The sequence below is a fragment of the Taudactylus pleione genome, unplaced genomic scaffold, assembly GCF_031769625.1.
Source record: "Taudactylus pleione unplaced genomic scaffold, aTauple2 ptg000186l, whole genome shotgun sequence".
Classification (NCBI taxonomy): Eukaryota; Metazoa; Chordata; class Amphibia; order Anura; family Myobatrachidae; genus Taudactylus; species Taudactylus pleione.
The window spans coordinates 2,012,081-2,032,172 of NW_028284588.1; the positions used below are offsets into that span (position 1 = coordinate 2,012,081).

The 20,092-nt window shown below is 43.6% G+C and overlaps 1 protein-coding gene across 2 annotated transcripts in view; it reads right to left on the reverse strand.

Annotated features, from left to right (window-relative positions):
• The window catches only part of SRD5A1 (steroid 5 alpha-reductase 1), a 49,689-nt gene extending 34,506 nt beyond the window's left edge, over nt 1-15,183 (reverse strand). Inside the window, exons 1-3 of one of the 2 annotated variants that reach the window (XM_088476280.1) lie at nt 14,825-15,183; nt 7,929-8,095; nt 7,397-7,498 (exon numbers count right to left, since the gene is read on the reverse strand). In XM_088476280.1, the coding sequence (XP_088332406.1) occupies nt 7,397-7,498; nt 7,929-8,095; nt 14,825-15,111 (556 nt within the window). In that variant the 5' untranslated portion in view covers nt 15,112-15,183. The remainder of the gene's footprint in view (nt 1-7,396; nt 7,499-7,928; nt 8,096-14,824) is intronic. The other variant, XM_088476281.1, reaches the window with a different exon arrangement.
• Nucleotides 15,184-20,092: the final 4,909 nt, after the last annotated feature.

The following is a 20,092-nucleotide window of genomic DNA, read 5'->3' on the forward strand; positions in this document are numbered from 1 at the left end:
GTGTCTGGGATGGCTACAGCGCTGTGTACACTGACCTGATGGTGAGGTACGCAGGGGGACTGGGCTCACTGCCATCTCCGGAGATCTCTGCTGCACCACAGAGAAAATGGCCGCTGGAGACCTCAGAAGAAGCGTGGCCCGCGGAGGAAGCAGCTCAGCGACGCCAGACTATAGATACTGAAAGGCGCGCTGAGCTGAGGGGAGGAGCCGCTGTAACAGGGAAGGCTGTCTCCCCTGGCCGGCAATTAACCCCCGGGACGCCGGCTCCCTGCACCGAACACTAAGTCCCTGGTGGTCTAGTGGACACACGGGGTATGGGGGGCCCGCTGCCACTGCCGACGCCTCCGGTCTGTCCCCAGAGACCGGAGGCACAGGACTGCATTTCAAATGCGCGGATCACCGCAAGCGGTGACCCGCGCCTTACCTGCTCCCCGTGGATCCGGCAGCAGTCCTGGGCGCCCGCAGAGTCCGGCTAGTACAGACTCTGGGGTCCCGCTGAGATCCCCAGATCTGTACTGGCGTCTCAGCGCCAGCGGGGTGACGGAGCGGCAGCTTAGACGTCCTATGGACAGTCTGACGCTGCCGCTCTGAAGAATCCAAAGTAAAAATAAAAAACTCTGTCCTTTAGAAAAAAATAAAGCTTAGGGGCTGCTAATCAGCTCCCCACTGCACTAAACGGTGACCCGATTCCGGCCGGGCACCAACTTAAACTGAGGTGCCTCTGGCTTGGGGGTGGGGTTATAGGGAGAGTGGACCCAAGTGCATCCTGGGAGCTAAAAGCTTTAACTGCGTGGTGCCCGGATTTGGTTCCCAACCTATACCCCAAGGTCAACCATGTGGACCCTCTATGGACCCTGAAGTAGAAAAGAAAACTAGAAGAGCCATTATTTACTTTTATGTTATTTGACGACTTACTTTCTTATAACCACATTATTTTTGTGAGTTTTTTAAGCTGCATTGTTTGTTTTGATCTTCAATCAATGCACGAAAGACTAAAGTTGAGACAGAGGGACCAAGGGTGATGCTACTTTAGCAGGAGATACCTCAACTGCTGGTGTAGCTGTCGTCGCTGTTCCCCGAGTGCAACATCTTTCAAATGCAGCACCCTCATTCAATTTTAATCCATGACATTATTTAACCTAGGACAAAAAAAAAGGATTTTTTTAATATACATTAAAGTGTTTATTTATCTAATTCCCTGCCTGCCTTGTTTGTGGCTACTGGCAGTAGTAGCTCGTCTACTCAGTCTCCTGGAACCAAATTTAAACAGCAACTGGATGCATCACACAATATGGATGTTAAGCGGGCTTGAATCTTTCAAACGCGCAAAACTGACAGCATTTCCAATGATAAGAAAACCTTTGCATAGATTCCATAAACTAGTAAAACAGAACATTTCAGCAGTAGCAACTGGGGAATCCAATTCCAGTCGTGATTTATTTTCAGGAAGGTGAAAGTGAAAACATATACAGGGGTAGTAGCAACTGGGCTCTATTGACTGTCAGTGCAAACCAAACTTTGTTAATCGAGTTGATTTTAATATCATTAAATTATATATTTAAAAAAAAAATCTGTTTAATTTACACAACTTTGTTCCGATTACACTATATTAACTTACATTTGAGAGGTTTGTAATTCTATGGGCGAAATGTAATAGGGTGAGAGTTTAGAAAATGTGAGAGTTTAGCAGTAAACTCTCACATTGGTTGAGTTTTATCTTCAAAATAGGAAAACATCTGAATGAGATTTTAAATCGTGAGAGTTTTTTAAGTCTAAAATAACATGCAAGTTCGCTCTGTTACTTTGTTTTTGGACTCTATTACATTGGCACAGTTTAAAAAGTGTCAGAAACTCTCACTTTTCTAAACTCTCACCCTATTACATTTGGCCCTATATGTCACTTTGTTGACATTTGTATTATTCTTTAAGCGTGATTCAGTTAAACTTTTCATTTTACATATAATGATTCTTATTACTGTATACTGCCACATATGTACTGTATAGACATATTTCAAGCTCATGTTCTGGATTTAAGAATTAAAATGTTAGCTTAGATAACAAAAAAAAAAACAAAAAAAAACAACTAAGTTTTATTGTCCATTAGACATGTAGTATTACTTTAATTAGATGTACATACTGTACTGTCTGCCATAGTTGAGTAATGTTTGCAGGGGCCCCATTTATCAACGAAGGTAAACACCAGCGGATTTTTTTGTTTAGTATCACTGTGATACAAACGAAAAAGCCACTAGTATTTACCAATACTTTCCCCTCGGGCGAGGTCCAGTGAAGTCCTCCTCATCTGCGAAGTCCTACGCTACGCTGCTAGCAGCAATGGGGGTTTTGTGTAATGCACATGCATGACGGTGTGCATGGAAGGCTTCGCTGAAGCCGGAAAGGCAGTGCCGGGTCCCCAATGCCAGCAATGGTGACTGTATCGCTCTCGCCATTTAAACATGGCGAGAGCGATGCTGTGACAAACAGTAATCTTAGATTACCGCTGTTTGTTAAATCCAGAAAGGAAAAAGGAGCTCTAAAGGGGTTATGCTTCGCTGTATAAATGGAGCCAAAAATACCTTGCGGCGCAAGTGCAGCTATATGTCGCACTTATGGTACCTTTGTACATAGGGCTGGGTACAAAGATCAGCGAGTTTGTGCCTTGAGGGGGGGTAGTTGCAGCGCCGTTGCAACACCTAATAGGTTTGACAACTTAGAGTTCATTGGTTCTTTCGTGTGTAATTCAGCAAAACCTAGTTATCAAATGGTTATTCACATTCACAGAATGCATGATTTTGTCCAACACCATAAGCGCAGATTTAGCCATGGTTAACCCTGAAAAAGATTATCTACAAATCCCTGTTGCTATGGTATATGTATGAGGTCCCTTTAGTCGTATTCCATAGCACATCAAACAGAAAGTAGATAAAGCTTTATTTTATTGATTTAACGTGAATTAATCAGGCAACCGGTTACCAGAAATAAAGATTTGAGTTATTCATAGCAACTAGACATGCTAGGAAAGTTATAGAACCTGACTGGACATTATAGAAAAAAAACAAAAAACAGTACATTTCTAAAGTACACAGTTTTTAATAAAATGTATCCTTTATGTTTCATAGGTGCCAGTACAGTATACTATTACAGACCACATGATTTTTTGTTATTAAAATCTAATGGCAAATGTGTATCATTAATAAGATGCTAAAAATATGAATGGTTGTGTTATGGTATTTTTACTCTCTACGATACTACAGACTTGCTAAATTTACTGTAGCTGTTAAAGAAAGTTCTCATAGTACAACAACAATATGTGCATTATAACTAACCAGAAGGTAAAGTATATTGAAAGCGTGATTGAAAATAATTTCATGATAGGTATTCAAAGTTAAATTGCTTTTTGTTCTATAAAAACTACAGGTTGAGTCTCCCATATCCAAATATTCCGAAATACGGAATCATTTTGGCATGACTGAGATAATGAAACCTTTGATTTTTAATGGTTCAATGTACACACTTGTCTAAGGCACAAATTATTAAAAATATCATTAAATTACATTCAGGGTGTGTGTATAAGGTGTATATGAAACATAAATGAATTTCATGTATGTACACAAACTTTGTTTGAACCACAAAATTATTGTAAATATTGTATACAATTATCTGCAGACTGTGTATATAAGGTGTATATAACACATAGAATGCATTCTATGTGTATATTTGGGTCCCATTCCCAAGAAATTTCATTATATGCAAATATTCCAAAATACGAAATATTCCGTTATCCAAAATACCCCTGGTCCCAAGCATGTTCGATATGGGAGACTCAACCTGTATATATTTATGCTGTTTCCTTAATACTATACAGAAAAACAAAAATGTGTAAACTACTCACAAATTACAAAACAAAAAGGGATTGTGCTGATCTGTGTCTGCAATGTGGGAATCACGATATGCAGGTGTCTGGCATAAATTAAAACTAAAATGTTTATTCTATACACATATTAAAATTACCACATTAGAATATTGCAAGATAGATACATACAAACTCTCAAGAGCACCAATATGAAAAAACAGAGATGTTTTTGCTCAATTATTGTTTAAGTTTGAACCAATAAAGCACAATATGCTGGTGAATAAAAGTCTCTAATAAGATAGTGTAAAGAATTAGTAGGGAAATCTAAATTGACTTATTAAATGTGTAATACTTTAATGTGTGTATAGTATAAAAATACATTTTTAAGTTTATGCCAGACTCCTGCATATCGTGATTCCCATATTGCAGACAGAGATCAGCGCAATCCTTTTGTTTTGTATATATTGTGGAGGTTTAGCAATTACCACCTTTTGAATTGATGTAGATCTGTTGTCTGTATATGATTGGGATTAAAGAATATTAACAATTTATTCAATATTGATATCTAGTAGCTTCAGCGCCATCGGATCTTTAACTCTTGTTTTGCTTACTCACAAATTGCAACTTGAGACTGGTCCTCCTGTTCAAATCCCCTCCAGTTGAATTTGGTTAGCCTAACCGATATGCCAGTTCCATATTACAGAACAGGTGAATCCATAAAAATTGGCTGCAGGTAGGAGAACCGTGGTAACGTTTTGCAGCTTTAAATGTTGGAATTTCAACATGCACTACATAAAACATAGGGCCCGATTCAATTCAGTTTGCTGTTGATAGCGCTGGGTGCTCCCAGAGTTATTCAATTCAGCACCCTCTTACGGCGTCTAAATGATTTCTTCTTGCACCCTAATGAGGGTGTGAGGAGAAATCAAACTAAAGTACCGGCCGCGAGGCTTTTTTCCGACTTAGCGCGGTGCTAACAGCCTCGTGGCTGGTACTATAGTCGCGAGAACCACCATTCTCTGACTAAACACCCAGGTTAAGTCGCGAGAACCGGCATTCAACTTAATTTGTAAATGGACTAAATAGTGTGCTGAATTGAATAGCTCCGGGAGCTACCTCCCAGTGCTATCAACCCTATACAATGTAAAAGGTACAGATGTGTTCTCATACATCTAAACCTCTATATGTCACCAGGGTGTCTTGCCTGGCGTGAGCCGCAAGTTGTCGTGCTACGCTGCGTCTTTTTTGCAGAAAATGCGTCTAAGGCCTGTATTCAATTTGAGGCGAAAAGTCGGAGAAGTTTCGCCTGTCCGACTTTCCTCCTCCTTCGCCTGTTTCAGAGGCAAAAACTTTTCATGCGAGTCCCCGCTTTTCGCCCTAGTCAATTCCTAAACACGCGAAAACTGCAAGCAGCGAATGCGGAACAGGCGGAAAGTACTGTCAGAAGTGGGGAAGTCAGTCTGTACCCCCAAATAAAAGATGCAGTAACATAGGGAATCAATGTAGATGTGTACGAATAGCCCTAATAAAAGTGTTTGGGGTAATTAAGTACTGAGGTTTATATTGCTTCTTATTAGCATCTTTGCAAAAGTGGTGAAGAATGGCATAAAGCAGTATTTTTTGGTGAAAATAAGCAGTTCAGTCAAATTTGGAGTGCTTAAAAATACACTCATATTTTACTTTCTACTTTTTCGCCCCAAAAATGAAAGTCATTTTTTTTTTTTTTTAAATTGCCAAATTTGTCCTTTGGGGACTGTCCCAAGGGTTCTGGCTCATTTCCCCACGTTTGCACCCCAAAATAAAGATTTTGCACTTCTTTTCACCTGCTATTCTTTGGAGAAACTTTATCGCCTATTACATCGCATTGAGTTTCCGCTTAGGTGAATTCTGCCTAAAATTGAATTTGGAAATAAGTTCCGAACAGAAACTTTTTCGTTTACGCCTTTTCGCCTCTAATCGCATAAAGCCCTTAGTCGCAATGCAAATAGGATGTACCAGTAGACTGTGCTCATTAATTTGATAAGTGACACTTGTATATATCTGTGTGCACCGGAGTCTGTAAATAAAGCACAGCGGAACTTGGAATAAATAAAAGCTGCGGCTGCTACATTGTAGCACTTCGTATACAGATTCAAACACACATATACAAGTGTCTCCCGGAACCTGGCAAACAGAGAAGGGCTTTTTAGCAGGACGACTGCAGCAAAGATGTCACAAAAGGACACATCTGCATAACGAATATCGTCTGTGAAAGAGCTACTTATTTTTGCTACTTTAATTGCAGTGCACTGTTTGTTGTTTTTCCACAATTAATTTTTGATTACATTTACTAATACCTAGGAATAGTCAGGTTGCAAGCTAATGTTGCCCGTGGTGCAGGTTTTTTTTTCTCCCTCTTCCCCACCAACCCATTTCTCTGCCCATCCTTTCCCCATCATCCTCCCATCTCTCTCTATCACACCCTTTTCTTCCCATCTCTCTCTCTTACCATATTTTTTATTTGAAGCTGTACAGGAGGGGCCCATTTTCCTAATAGGATAAGAAAGGCTGTGCCTGAGCTCCAGGCAGCCAGTGAGAGATTAGAATTGAGGAGAGGACAGGGCCTACCTTCAGCTCTCACTTCACAACTGGTAGACGGACACTTAAACCCATTATATAATAGATCATATGCTGTCCATGTTGCAGGATTACATCAGTGCACATCTCTAATTATTATAACACTTTTTTTTGTTTGAATGTATTAAAATACTTTTGACTATCTTGTAGTGTCCGCCATTAACAAATACAGACCTACATGTAAAAGAAATAGATACCAACGTTAATGGGGGGGGTGTAAATTTTCTTTAAAGTGGGGTTTAAGAAATTTACCCTACAACCTGATAAATTTTCTGTAAATGCACGTGGCTTGTTAAAAAACATTTATTAGACACATTAATAGCCCATCATCTAAAATAAGGAGTGATGGCAAACACACACAAGTAAAACAGAATATATGATAAATGGTTACTGGTATTTTGTGTTCTGCTAATTGTAGTATCCCACCCTTCAATGGAAATCACTATTGAGGAGCATATGCAAAAGGATTCGTATGTCCCGGTGTAATATCCAGCAGTTTTATGTAGATAGAGATATTATCATTTCTGGTTGCAATAGCAATCTACATAAAACTGCTGGATATTACAGTAGCCCGAGCATTCTTCTATGCCAAAGGGGGGAGCAATTGCGTCCCCCATTGGCTGTGCGCCGGGCTACACAGCGCCCCCCTCCCCAGGGCCGCAAAAAAAAAAAAATTCCGAAGGGGGCGTGGCCACGTCTTCCGTGATTAGGCCATGCCCCCCACCCAGCCCACAGGACCCGCTGCAGCATGCAGATGATGGTCATTCAGTGTGTATGAACAACCATCATCTGCAGATACTGTATATCTGCAAATTACTCGATCTGCAGATATATCTGTCAGGTGTGTACCCACCTTTATAGACCTACATGTACTCTGGAATTAAATATATTTGCAGATATTATGTTTATGCTGGAGTGGCTACTTACCCCTGGGTATTTTGTAACCGGTCTCACCTGGTTTTCTCAAATTCCTCAATATGTGGTCAGAATAAACATTGATAAACATTCCACAGAAAAACAGTATTACACCTGTAAAAGTTAGATCTCAGTTAAAATATATATTTTTTTTCCCCAAACAAAAATATCTGGCCAGCAAATTTTGTTACTTTAATAGAACCTTGAAGAGGGACAAAATGGTGCAGTCATGATGATTAAAAGCAGAGAGCATGCCATTAAACCAGATCTAAAGATGGTTATATATATATATATACACACACACACAGAATACAAGTTATAGTCCCAAATCCCAACTCAAAGAAAATTAATAAATAACTAAATAAAAACAAACCACATATGCAGGTCAAAAGAAGATGTAGCCCATCATTAGTTATCACAGCTGCTTATTGATATAAGGATCAAAAAGTCAATGGTACTACAAGCAATCGTGAAATATAAAAGAAATATACATGTCTATGCACCATATCGCTTATGTTACATATACTAGAATACGAAAACTCACCTGTAAGAAATCTTAGGTCACGTGTCCAGCCAGAGGGAAAAGCAGCATGCCTGCACAGATAGCTGCTCTGCATGTAGCCATTATAACAGCAGAATGTCAATGCAAGAACAAATGAAGCAAGTGGTGTAGGCTTACCACCTCGAATCAGGAACGGGAAAACAAGTGTACTGTGAAAAAGAACAGAACAATATCCATCACCAGTGAACTTTTCTATAAATCATTCCAATTACCAGAGGTAAGTTACATTTTACAAAACGGTCTGCAATCGAAATATCTGCAATACAGTGAAAGCATACACTATCCCACTGATGATAATAATTACTGGCACTGCATTACTCTTTACGTGCCAGGTACAAGTCTTCATAAGTGTGTAGAAATATGTGTAGATGTGGATTCAAAAACATTGGTAAGTATAAATAAAGCATGCAAGCAAATTAATTAGACATAATGAATGAAGATATACAGAGGGCTGCAGTGAGGATTGCCAGTCCTGGTTATTTTGGGGGCGTGGCCTTATAGCAGTAGGCGTGTCCACACCTCCGCGAAAAAAAAAATTAAAAATAATGAGAATAAAAAAAGAAAAAAAGGTTTTGCGTTGTGCTCTATTTTGAAGAGAACTGAGATCAGCAGCAGCCTCTCTTGTCCCACTGTAACCCAGCACACAGCAACATGTGCTGGGCTGAGGAGTGACAGGTAAGGGAAAGGAGGGAGGCGGGCGGTGGACCCACATCCCTGCCAGGCTCCCCTCTCCCTCTCAACACCCCTGGATATACATTGCTACACTCTTTAATTGCCAAAAGTGAAAATTTTTTAACCACTTGCCTGGCACGGTCGTATCAGATACGACCACACCAGGCTGGGCTTTCCCTGACATAGTCATATCTGATACGACCGGTCAGAAATGCCCACTAGGCGGCTGTGGGAAGCTAATCTTCCAGCAGCCGCCTACATCAGAGGGACCTTCTGGTCCCTCTGCAAGCGTGGCTGCCTCTCCAGCGTGTCCCGATCACTGCTGGCCACAGTGATCGGGCACCGTCGGCAACCCCTGGAGAAGCAGTCACTAGGTGATCACTGTGTATGAAGGAGTAGCAGCGGCTCTGGTAGCCGCCGCTGCCATGTATCCGGGACGCTAGCGGGACACCCTCCCGCTGCAGCTCCGGAACTACAGTGATCACTGTGTGTGAAGGAGAAGCAGCAGCAGCTCTGGTAGCCACCGCTATGTATCTGGGACAGCCTCCTGCTGCGGCTCCGGAACTACAGTGATCACTGTTATGTACAGAAATCAGCAGCGGCAACTCTGGCTGCTGCTTCCATGCGCCCAGCATACTCCCTCTGGCCTCAGCTCCTCCTCCTCCCCAATCATGCCCGTTTTTCTAAGGCCCATAATAAATACATACAGTCAGGTGCATAAATATTGGGACATTGACAGAATTTTCATATTTTGGCCTCTATTCACCACCACAATGGCTTTGAAATGAAACAAACAAGATGTGCTTTAACTGCAGACTTTCAGATTTAATTTGAGGCTAATTACATCCAAATCAGGTGAACGGTGTAGGAATTACAACAGTTTCTATGTGTTCCTCCCACTTTTTAAGGGGCCAAAAGTAATGGGACAAACTAAACAATCCTAAATCTAACTTTCACTTTTTAATACTTTGTTGCAAATCCTTTGCAGGCAATTACAGCCTGAAGTCTGGAACGCATAGACATCACCAGACGCTGGGTTTCATCCCTGGTGATGCTCTGCCAGGCCTCTACTGCAAATGTCTTCAGTTCCTGCTTATTCTTGGGGCATTTTCCCTTCATCAAGTGAAATGCATGCTCAATCGGATTCAGGTCAGGGGATTGACTTGGCCATTGCATAACATTCCACTTTTTAGCCTTAATAAACTCTTTGGTTGCTTTTGCAGTATGCTTCGGGTCATTGTCCATCTGCACTGTGAAGCGCCGTCCAATGAGTTCTGAAGCATTTGACTGAATATGAGCATATAATATTGCCAAAAAGACTTCAGAATTCATTCTACTGCTTTTGTCAGCAGTCACATCATCAATAAATACAAGGGAACCAGTTCCATTGGCAGCAATACATGCCCACGCCATGACACTACCACCACCATGCTTCACTGATGAGGTGGTATGTTTTGGGTCATGAGCAGTTCCTTTCCTTTTCCATACTCTTCTCTTCCCATCACTCTGGTACAAGTTGATCTTTGTCTCATCTGTCCATAGGATGTTGTTCCAGAACTGTAATGGCTTTTTTAGATGTTGTTTGGCAAACTGTAATCTGGTCTTCCTGTTTTTGGGGCTCACCAATGGTTTACATGTTGTGGTGAACCCTGTATATATTCACTTAAGCACCTAGGAAAACAGCTGACACAAGTTAGATAACTAGTTAAAAGGGGTGCATGAGAAAACGTGATAACAAAAATGATTAATTATAAAAATTAATCATAATAAACAAAAAGCACTAATCCACGGCACTCACCATTCCTAGTTTTGGGGTGCAACATGGTATGTGACCACATAGTTATCTAACTTGTGTCAGCTGTTTTCCTAGGTGCTTTGCAACAGGTGTGCTTGGTAACTGTCTCACATTTAAAAGCAAAGTTGCTGTGAGCTTTAAACCTTGATAGCATACCCTGAGTTTAACACTAATGTGATGGCTATGTCCATGTTATAATTCTGAGCAATAGAGTAGGGTCTTGCAGTAAAGTGGGGTCCCGTGACGGGGGCTGCAAGCTTAAATGCATTGATCAATTCATGAACCAAAACCCCACTGTTTATTATGTTTATTATTATTATTGTTAGTTATTATGGTGAGTGCAGAGCCCTGTGATATATAATAGAGCCTCTGATTAGGGATGGCAACAGACAGTCGATGGTTTGCAAACCATCGATGGTCTGAATGAAAACAAGTGGTTGCCATTGCTGGTGGCCATCAGTGTTGCACCGTTGATGGCAACCCTCAATTGATGTTTAGGAAACATCGTCAGTTGTGGTCTACACAGATCTCGACCAATTGCTAAACAATTGATGGCTTCTAACGATGGTTGAACCATCGATGGTACAGCTGTCAATGGCCATCACTACAGTATAACAAAAATTGCTATTTTTATGGTATACTGTGTTTTAAAATAATATTTTTTTCAAATAAAATAGTGATGGATAAGTTTAAAATTATGTTCTTGACCTAATTCAATCATAAAAGAAACCGACAATTTTGGAGCGGTTTTTGAAAAAAGAATTATTCAGTTAAGTGGTTAAAGGAAAAAGTTGTATGAGACACTTGGCACTACCAAGTCGCGCCATGGAAGGGCTTTTTAACACGCAAGGAGGCTAGATGTATGTGGATATATCTGCACTAACAATCAATATCAAAAAATCATCTGTTAGTAAACGTGTGATTTCACCCCTGAAACACAACATCGATGTTGATTGGTTTTTAATCAATTAAAATCAGCCTTTAGTAAATTTACCCCTAGTTGTTACTGATACTGTCTGTCCACCAGTGCTGGATTTCCCATTATCCACGTGTCTAGGGGGCGACAGCAGTCCCCATGCAACAATAGAAACCCGTGAAAGTCCAAAAAAAACTGGTAGCTGAAGAGGGAGGAGCCTCACCAGATGCATGCCGGGGGAGGGAGGGGGTTGGACGAAGGGCTATCAATAATATTGTGCCTAGGGGCATTCCGAACCCTAAATCCACCCATGCTGTCTACTGTATTGGAGTATGAACACTCCAGGACAAGGATATTAAATTATGAATCTATACATATAAAATCAAATGTCCTGGTTGACTGACTAACTGACTGACTCATCAGTAGCCAGCCCCAACCCCTGAACCTAGAAACATTAAAATCGGGGACAATATTCCTTCTATGACGTAGGTGCCCACTAATACCCCTTTCAGACATACAACCCGGGAAATTTCCTGCTCAGACCCAGGAATTTCTCCTGTGAAAAATCCCGGGTATTTGGTCTAGACCCCCCTTTCACACTACAGTGTCTACCTGTGAAATCCCCGGGTAGCACCACTCAGACAAGAGCAGGGTTTTTCAGAGTTTTACACAGTTTTATTAAAGTGGATGGTAAGGCACAGAGGGACAGGTGGGGAAAGTGGCAGAGGGACAGGTCACTGAAAATATCTGCTCCTACTCCCTCTCTCGCCCCCCCAGCCCCTCTCCCGTATGCAGCATGTGTGAAAGAGCAGAGCAGTCTCCCTGAACCTGTAGTTTCCCAGCGCAGCTCCGTGCAGCAGTGAGAATACGGGGAGGCTGTAATCTCTCCCTCCACTTCTGCCAGATGACAGCCGGAATGTTCCCACGCTGGGGCTGAGGACAGAGAGACGCTGATCTCAGTGCTGTCGGCGGTGAGTATGGGAACGGGGGGGGGGGGGGGGTGCGGGCGCTGTTACCAGCGGCGCTGCTACCGCCGGTAATTATAGGGACAGGGGGGCTGCTGCTCTCAGTGCTGCCGGCGCTGAGTATGGGAAGGGGGGGAGGTGCAGGCACTGTTACCGGCGGCGCTGCTACCGCTGGTAATTATAGGGACAGGAGGGCTGCTGCTCTCAGTGCTGCCGGCGCAGAGTATGGGAAGTGGGGGAGGTGCGGGCACTGTTACCGGCGGCGCTGCTACCGCCTTTAATTATAGGGACAGGGGGGCGCTGCTCTCAGTGCTGCCGGCGCTGAGTGTGGGAAGGGGGGGAGGTGCGGGCACTGTTACCGGCGGCGCTGCTACCGCCGGTAATTACAGGTACAGGGGGGCTACTGCTCTCAGTGCTGCCAGCGCTGAGTATGGGAAGGGGTATGGGCGCTGTTACCGCCGCTGGTGCTGGCTCCCCGGTGGCTCAGTCGGAGCCAGGGCCAATCAGAAACTGCCTGGTGCAGCCCGGGAGTAAAATCCCCGGGTTGCACCATTCACACTACAGCAGGGTAGTCTTCCCAGGACTTAAGTCCTGGGAAATACCCTGGTCATTTGCAGGGTCGGGTAGGTACCTTTCACACAGACATGAGACTCGGGAAGTTTGGCCGAGGCAGGCCACAATCCCGGGAATCTCAGTATGTCTGAAAGGGGTATAAGGGATTTTTTGAAATTCCACTCCTAAGTGGGTGAATAGGGATTCTGATAATCGGTATCCTGGCTGTCGTGATGCTGACTACATCCCAGCACTGGGGATCATTTGTTATTTGCACATAACCTCAGGAGTTATTTTGAGAACTTATTCTCTCTCTCACAAGGCTGTAGTCTTAGTTATCCACACTATGGGCTCAATTCAATTCAGTGCAATGCTGAATAGCCCAGGGAGGCAGCTTCCGGGTCTATTCAACTCAACTCACCGCACTGTTTGGTCCGACTAAAGGATTTCCTCTTGCACCCCCTTGAGGGTGCAAGGAGAAATCCGACAAAAGTGCCGGCCACATGGCTGTGTTCTGCTGAGTGCGGCGCTAACAGCCTCACAGCAAGCACTCGGAGAATGCCAGTTCTCTCGACTAAACACGTGTTAAGTTGTGAGAACCGGCATTCTCAGACTTAACTGGCAATTGTCAGATCAAACAGCGCGATGAAATGAATAGCTCTGGGAGCACCCTCCCGAGGCTATTCAGCATCGCGCTGAATTGAATCGAGCCCATAGTCTGAAGTCGCCAGCCATATATCCTATGACCTAAAACAGCTCTATGATAATGTAATATGGTAGATTAAAGGCTAGTAATGTATATTACAATGTCAAGTTGTGTATCAGACTATAAGTAGTTACAGGAGTTAGAGGTTGCATATTCTTTATAATACTCATTTGATAAATACCAACTTTAATGGTTACATCAGAGCTCACTGCAGAAACTATTTACAAGCATTGTAGATTAGCATTACTTGTGTAATAGGACTCAGAGTACAGAAATAGAACATTAGAATAGTATGTATGGCATTATTGTCATCTGAGCAGCATAATCATACTATAACACATTACAAGTGGGAGGCATGACAGAGGAGCAGAGATATATGACTTAAGAGTAGTAACAGGACATGTATTACAGTATAATAGTAGAGCATCGAGTAGAAGTGCAAACAGGGACCTATGACCTGTAAGTAAGGAGTGCAGGGAGTAATGACATAAGAAGTAATAGAAAAGGCAATACAGCATCATAGTATAGCAGGGAATTATGACATATGAGAAGTACCAGGACAGGTCATAAAATAGAGCAGTGAGAAGTGCACACAGGGAACTATGACCTGTAAGTAAGGAGTGCAGGGAGTAATGACATAAGAAGTAATAGAAAAGGCAATACAGCATCATAGTATAGCAGGGAATTATGACATATGAGAAGTACCAGGACAGGTCATAAAATAGAGCAGTGAGAAGTGCACACAGGGAACTATGACCTGTAAGTAAGGAGTGCAGGGAGTAATGACATAAGAAGTAATAGAAAAGGTAATACAGCATCATAGTATAGCAGGGAGTTACAGGACAGGTCATAAAATAGTAGAGCAGGGAGAAGGTGCAGACAGGGACCTATGACCTGTAAGTACAGGAGAGAGGACATACAAGAAGTAAAAGAAAAGGTATTGCAGCATAATAGTACAGCAGAGATATATGACATATGAGCAGTAACAGGACAGGTAATACAGATTATTATTATACCAGAGCGGTGTGACATAAAGGATATGTAACAGAACATGTATAATAGTAGAGCAGGGAGAAGGTGCAGACAGGTATTTATGACCTGTAAGTACCGGTGATTGTAGTTACAGGACAGCAGGGAATAATAACATACAAGAAGGAACATAACGTATATTGCAGCACAGTATAAGCAGGGAGGTATAACAAATGAGCAGTAACAGGATAGGTAACAGAATAATATTAGAAGTGCAGACAGGGACATATGACCTGTAAGTACCGGTGTATATAGTGACAGAGGAAGGCTCCCATTAAAATCACGGAGGGCGCTCCAAGTTCAGGCTCTGTGGAAATATAATAAACAGCTAAAACCAAAGTGGGCAGCTCCTGCAAGAACCAGGCCCAACGCACCGGAACCGGGGGCCCATACACCGAGCTGGCATAGCGCCCATAAGGCACCCGGACAAACCTCAGCGCGACAAAGGAGATGACTCCCATTAGGGCCATCACCAGGGACATAAAATCCAACAGACGCCGCTCATCGGCCAGTAGCTCGGAGGGCGCCATAATGCCGGCAGCTGTAGTTGCTGCTAGCTCCCTGGCTCTACTGCTGCTCAGTGAGCTCTGACCCTCACGCACACGCACCCTCTCCACTGAACGATCTGGTGACATCTGGCGCTGGGCGGGATCGGTCCCGGGGCGGGGTCACAAGCAGCAGTGCCTTGGGATGATTTGGCCGGTTGGGAGATGTAGCAAAGCTTGGACAGGGATTAAAAGGGGTCTATTATTTACTAAGCCTTGGATGGAGATAAAGTCGACGTAGATAAGATACCAACCAAACAGCTCCTGTCATTTTTCAAACACATCCTGTGGCATGGCAGTTAGAGCTGATTGGCTGGTACTTTATCTCAGTCCACTTTATCTCCATCCAAGGCTTAGTAAACATACCCCTAAGGTCCTTGTACGCTATCCTAAGATGGTAAATCTGAACACAGTAGCAGAACGGAAACAGAGCTCGCACTCACCATACAAAATTATGGTGATGCAATTCAGCCACGGAGCGAGGGTGCTGCTAGAGAAGTCAGAAACTGCTCTACAGAAAGCCTTTCTGTGAATGGGATCTGGCTACAATCCCGACAGTTGGGATGCCGGTGCTTAGAATGCTGGCACCGGAATCCGGATACCTTTCAGAATCCCGGCGGTAAGTAACGAGGTTAGGGGGAGAGTTAGGGTTAGGCACTAAGGGGGAGTGTTAGGTTTAGGGTGCAGGGAGATGGAGGTTTAGCCACTAGGGAGAGGGTTAGGTTTAGACACTGGGGAGGGTTAGATAACTGACCGTCAAGTGTTGGTATTTTAACCCTGTTGGGATGCCAGTGTCCCGTACCCAACCGCCGGGATCCCGAGCGTCGGCATTCTGTACCCAACTCCTGTGAATAGCACTATGTAGAAAAAAGTCCTGTTTACTGCAAAACAGGGCTTTTCTCTGCTTTATGAATAGACCCCAAAGTACCAACCAATCAGCTTTGTAATTTTTCAAACACATTCTGTAAAATGACAGACGTTGATTAGTATTTTATCTCTCTCCACATTATCTTTGTCCAAGCTTTAATACATCTATCCAGGAATGCGGTGTGTGTGCTCCTGAGCATCCATGTTGTGTGGCTGGCAAGAGGCAGCATGACCCCAGTAGAGATACCGGCAGCATATGGTGGCTCTTCAACTGACTTGTATAAAGTGTTCCCAGCATTATTCTGGGCACATACCAGTGGTTCCCACATTTTTATGAATCACGGCGCCCTACAGTATCAGCAAAGTTTTCACAGCACCCTTAAGCCAAAAGTTTGTTATTGAGAAATGTAAAAGAAAATGTAGTAAAGTGAAGTCAACATTGTTTATCTGTCATCCTGTCATTCTCAGGTTCAGTTATGAGGTGGTGGACAGGTTTGTGCTTCTGTTTGTCCACATATTTACATTACATTGACCATAACTAATTTGATTTGGTGCTGGACTACCAACCTGAGGTACCCCTGTAAGAGTCCAGAGGCACCCCAGGGTGCCACGGCACACAGTTTGGGAAACACTGGCATATACTATACAATTATCTGGCCGAACCTCCAGATATCTGCAGATCGGCCAGTTAATTGAATAGTATATTTCCACGACCAACCACAAATTATTATCTGTCTGTTGGACATGCCAAATTATCCAGCATGTCCGACAGATACAACAGTTTGTGAGCTGTACGTCTGCCACATCAGGCAGTGTATGTGCTGCCCGAGAAGAGCGACAAACATTTTCCCTGTTCCTTCACAGGGGAGTAATGGGGAAATGTCTCCTCCCCAGGAGAGGAATGCAGATATCGTGTGGCCATACACTGGGACATATCTCACAGTGTATGGTTACAATATCTGCTGGGTCTGACAGACACTTTATCTGATAATGTATGCCCAGCATATGTGTACGAAAGGGTGAACATGCTGCATTAGCACAGTATCTGTGTTGTCCCCTGTGGGTTCATGGTGAGACATGGAGTGAGTGTGCCCAGTAAGGGAGGGTGTGTGTGCCCAGTAGGCATATCAGAGTGCAGAGAAGTGCAGTAGGTAGCAGCACATACTGTACATGGGGGAGGGGGTATGTGTGCCTGGTACAAATATGCACAGTGGAGGGAGAGTGTGCCCTGTATTGGCAGGAGGTGGAGTATATGCCCAGTAAGCACACACATGGGGTTAGGGTGAAGTGTCCAGTCGACACAAACATTGGGGGTTGAGGTATGATTGCCAGGTACACACATGCATAATGGAGTAAGTGTGCCCAGTAGGCACATGCACAGTGGTTGTAATTGGGGTATGTGTGCTCAGTAAGGGGGCGAGTGTATGCCTATTAGGCACATGCATAGTGGTGGTGGGGTGCAAGCCCAGCAAACACATACATTGGAGTTAACTGTGTCTAGTACACACATGCACAAGGGAGAATATGTGATTTTGCCCAATAGGCACATGCATAGAGGGAGGTGGGGTGGTGGTGTTTGCCTGCTAGGCACATATATTGGGGAGAGTAATATGTTTTTCTGGCTCACAAACACTCAGTGGTGGGTGGATAAAAGTAACTAACTCCAGGCTGGCCGGCTGACTGACTCCAATGGTCAGCCCGGCTCTGGTAGCTAACTCTAGTCAGGCCAGCTGACTGGCTCCGCCCTGGACAAAGAGCTGACAAAAATCCTCTGGCCCCCAGCATGGCATGGACTGCTTGGCTCTGGGGAATGTCAGTGCGGTACACGGAAAAAGGTGCGCAGAACCTTGGGGGTTGGTCCTTCAGTCAGTCAGTTAGAAAAAGTATATAGAAGGGATAGGGTTTGGTCACTAGCAAATAGTGATACAAATTGGATAAAAGGGAAGAGTACCCTTAGGTGTAGATGTTGCTTCATCTTGGATTTTAAATATTTGAAATAAAACAAAATACAAATCATATTGTATCTATCTTCAATAAAATAAGCAATTCTAGATACAAGATGATTTTCAAAGGTATGATGATTACCCCCTTTCAGTATTATGCTTACAGCAATGAAGGTTTCTAGTAGGTAGATGGTCAGTCTTAATGATTGTAGCATATTGCCACACCATATAAAATATAATAAAAAACCCTAAATGGTACAATATGTTTAAACAGGGCTGTCTTAACAGCAGTGTAGGCCCTGGGCAAAGCAATGCACTGGGGTCCTTACCCACCCATTCATGGGAAAAAAAATGTAAATGTAATGTGTGAGGGTCTCCTCAATGCACTGTAAAAGGATCCGCACTGCATCTTCACTGCACTGTGAGAGCAGCTCTCATCCACTCAGTATAGTAAAAGGAGATTAAAATATATATATATATATATTACTGTATATTCAGTATGACACAATAATTATGATATGATACAGCCACCATATAGTACACAAGAGAGCCTGCTGCCCGTTTTGGTGCCATCTAGCCTGGTATTTATTGCACTTTTTTTGTTTGTTTTAGTTGGAGATCATGTAACATCGCAAACCCTAATGAAGGACGCAATGCCCAGTCAGACCCTGTCGCGGATAACAGGCTCTTACCTGCCGGGTCAGGAGTCGCTGGGACAGAGGCAGTGGCTGAGACCGGGACGACGGACCCTTCAGTCCGGCACCAGACTATGCGGCAGGCAGCAACTGAGTGGCACACATAGAAGGAGCCAGCAGCAGCTCTCAAGGCAGGCAACGCCCAAACTGCCTGGCCTGGGCGGAACTGCTGCGTCTCGCGCATCAAACAGTCAGCAGTCGTCTCTCACACTCAGAGAGACTCTGTCTGACTGGTGGATGTAGTGAAACGGTGTGACTAAGGTGACAGGCGAGTACTCGTCAACCACCAGCGGGGACCAGGGGATCGAAATACAGTGCTTTCAAAAATAACAAACATTTAACAACTGGCCGCGGCTGCAGGGGGGCTGGCGGGCCCCTTGAAGCTTCGGGCCCTTGGGCAGCTGCCCAGCAAGCCCAATGGTAGAGACAGCCCTGCGTTTAAAACAAATTTATTTTCACTACATGGTGAGTGTGCCTGGTTCCTTCGCCATTTGATGCCGTTCCTGGTATCATCACCTACTACCCATTCCGGGGTGCTTTGTCTGCATCTGGTCCTGCTACCCAGTGGCAAACACAAGATTTGCAAAGGGGGGTTTCCAAATATTAGGTTACATAACCAATGACAACCAAAAACACATACACGCAGCACTTCTCGGGTACTCAATAATCTAAGATTGCTAATCCATTTATTACATCTTTCATCAATGCATGAACAAATGAAAATAATAAATATATAAATTGCATAGTTGGGCACTCAGGATGAATTCAATACGTTTCGGGGGTGCCCTCTATTAGTTCAATTATAGGAAAAATACCATGTGGAGCTTTTCAGCCCCTCCAAGAAATAAAAAGGCGGCATTGAGTCCTCCATTGGAAACAGACACAGAAACACACACTGACAAAGACTACACAGACACACACACTGACACAGACACACACTGACAAAGACTACACAGTCACACACTGACACAGGCACACACTGACAAAGACTATACAGACACACACACTGACACAGACACACACACTGACAAAGACTACACAGACACACACTGACAAAGACTACACAGACACACACACTGACAGACACACACTGACAAAGACTACACACTGACAAAGATTACACAGACACACGCTCACTGACACACACACTGACAAAGACTACACAGACACACACACAATGACAAAGACTACACAGACACACACTGACACACATTGACACAGACACACACTGACAAAGACTACACAGACACACACACTGACAGACTACATACTCACTGACACACACACACACACACTGACAAAGACTACACAGACACACACACTGACACACACACACTGACAAAGACTACACTGACACAGACACACACACTGACAAAGACTACACAGACGCACACAGACACATACTGACAAAGACTACACAGACACACTGACACACACCTCTCACTTAAAAACACAAATAAA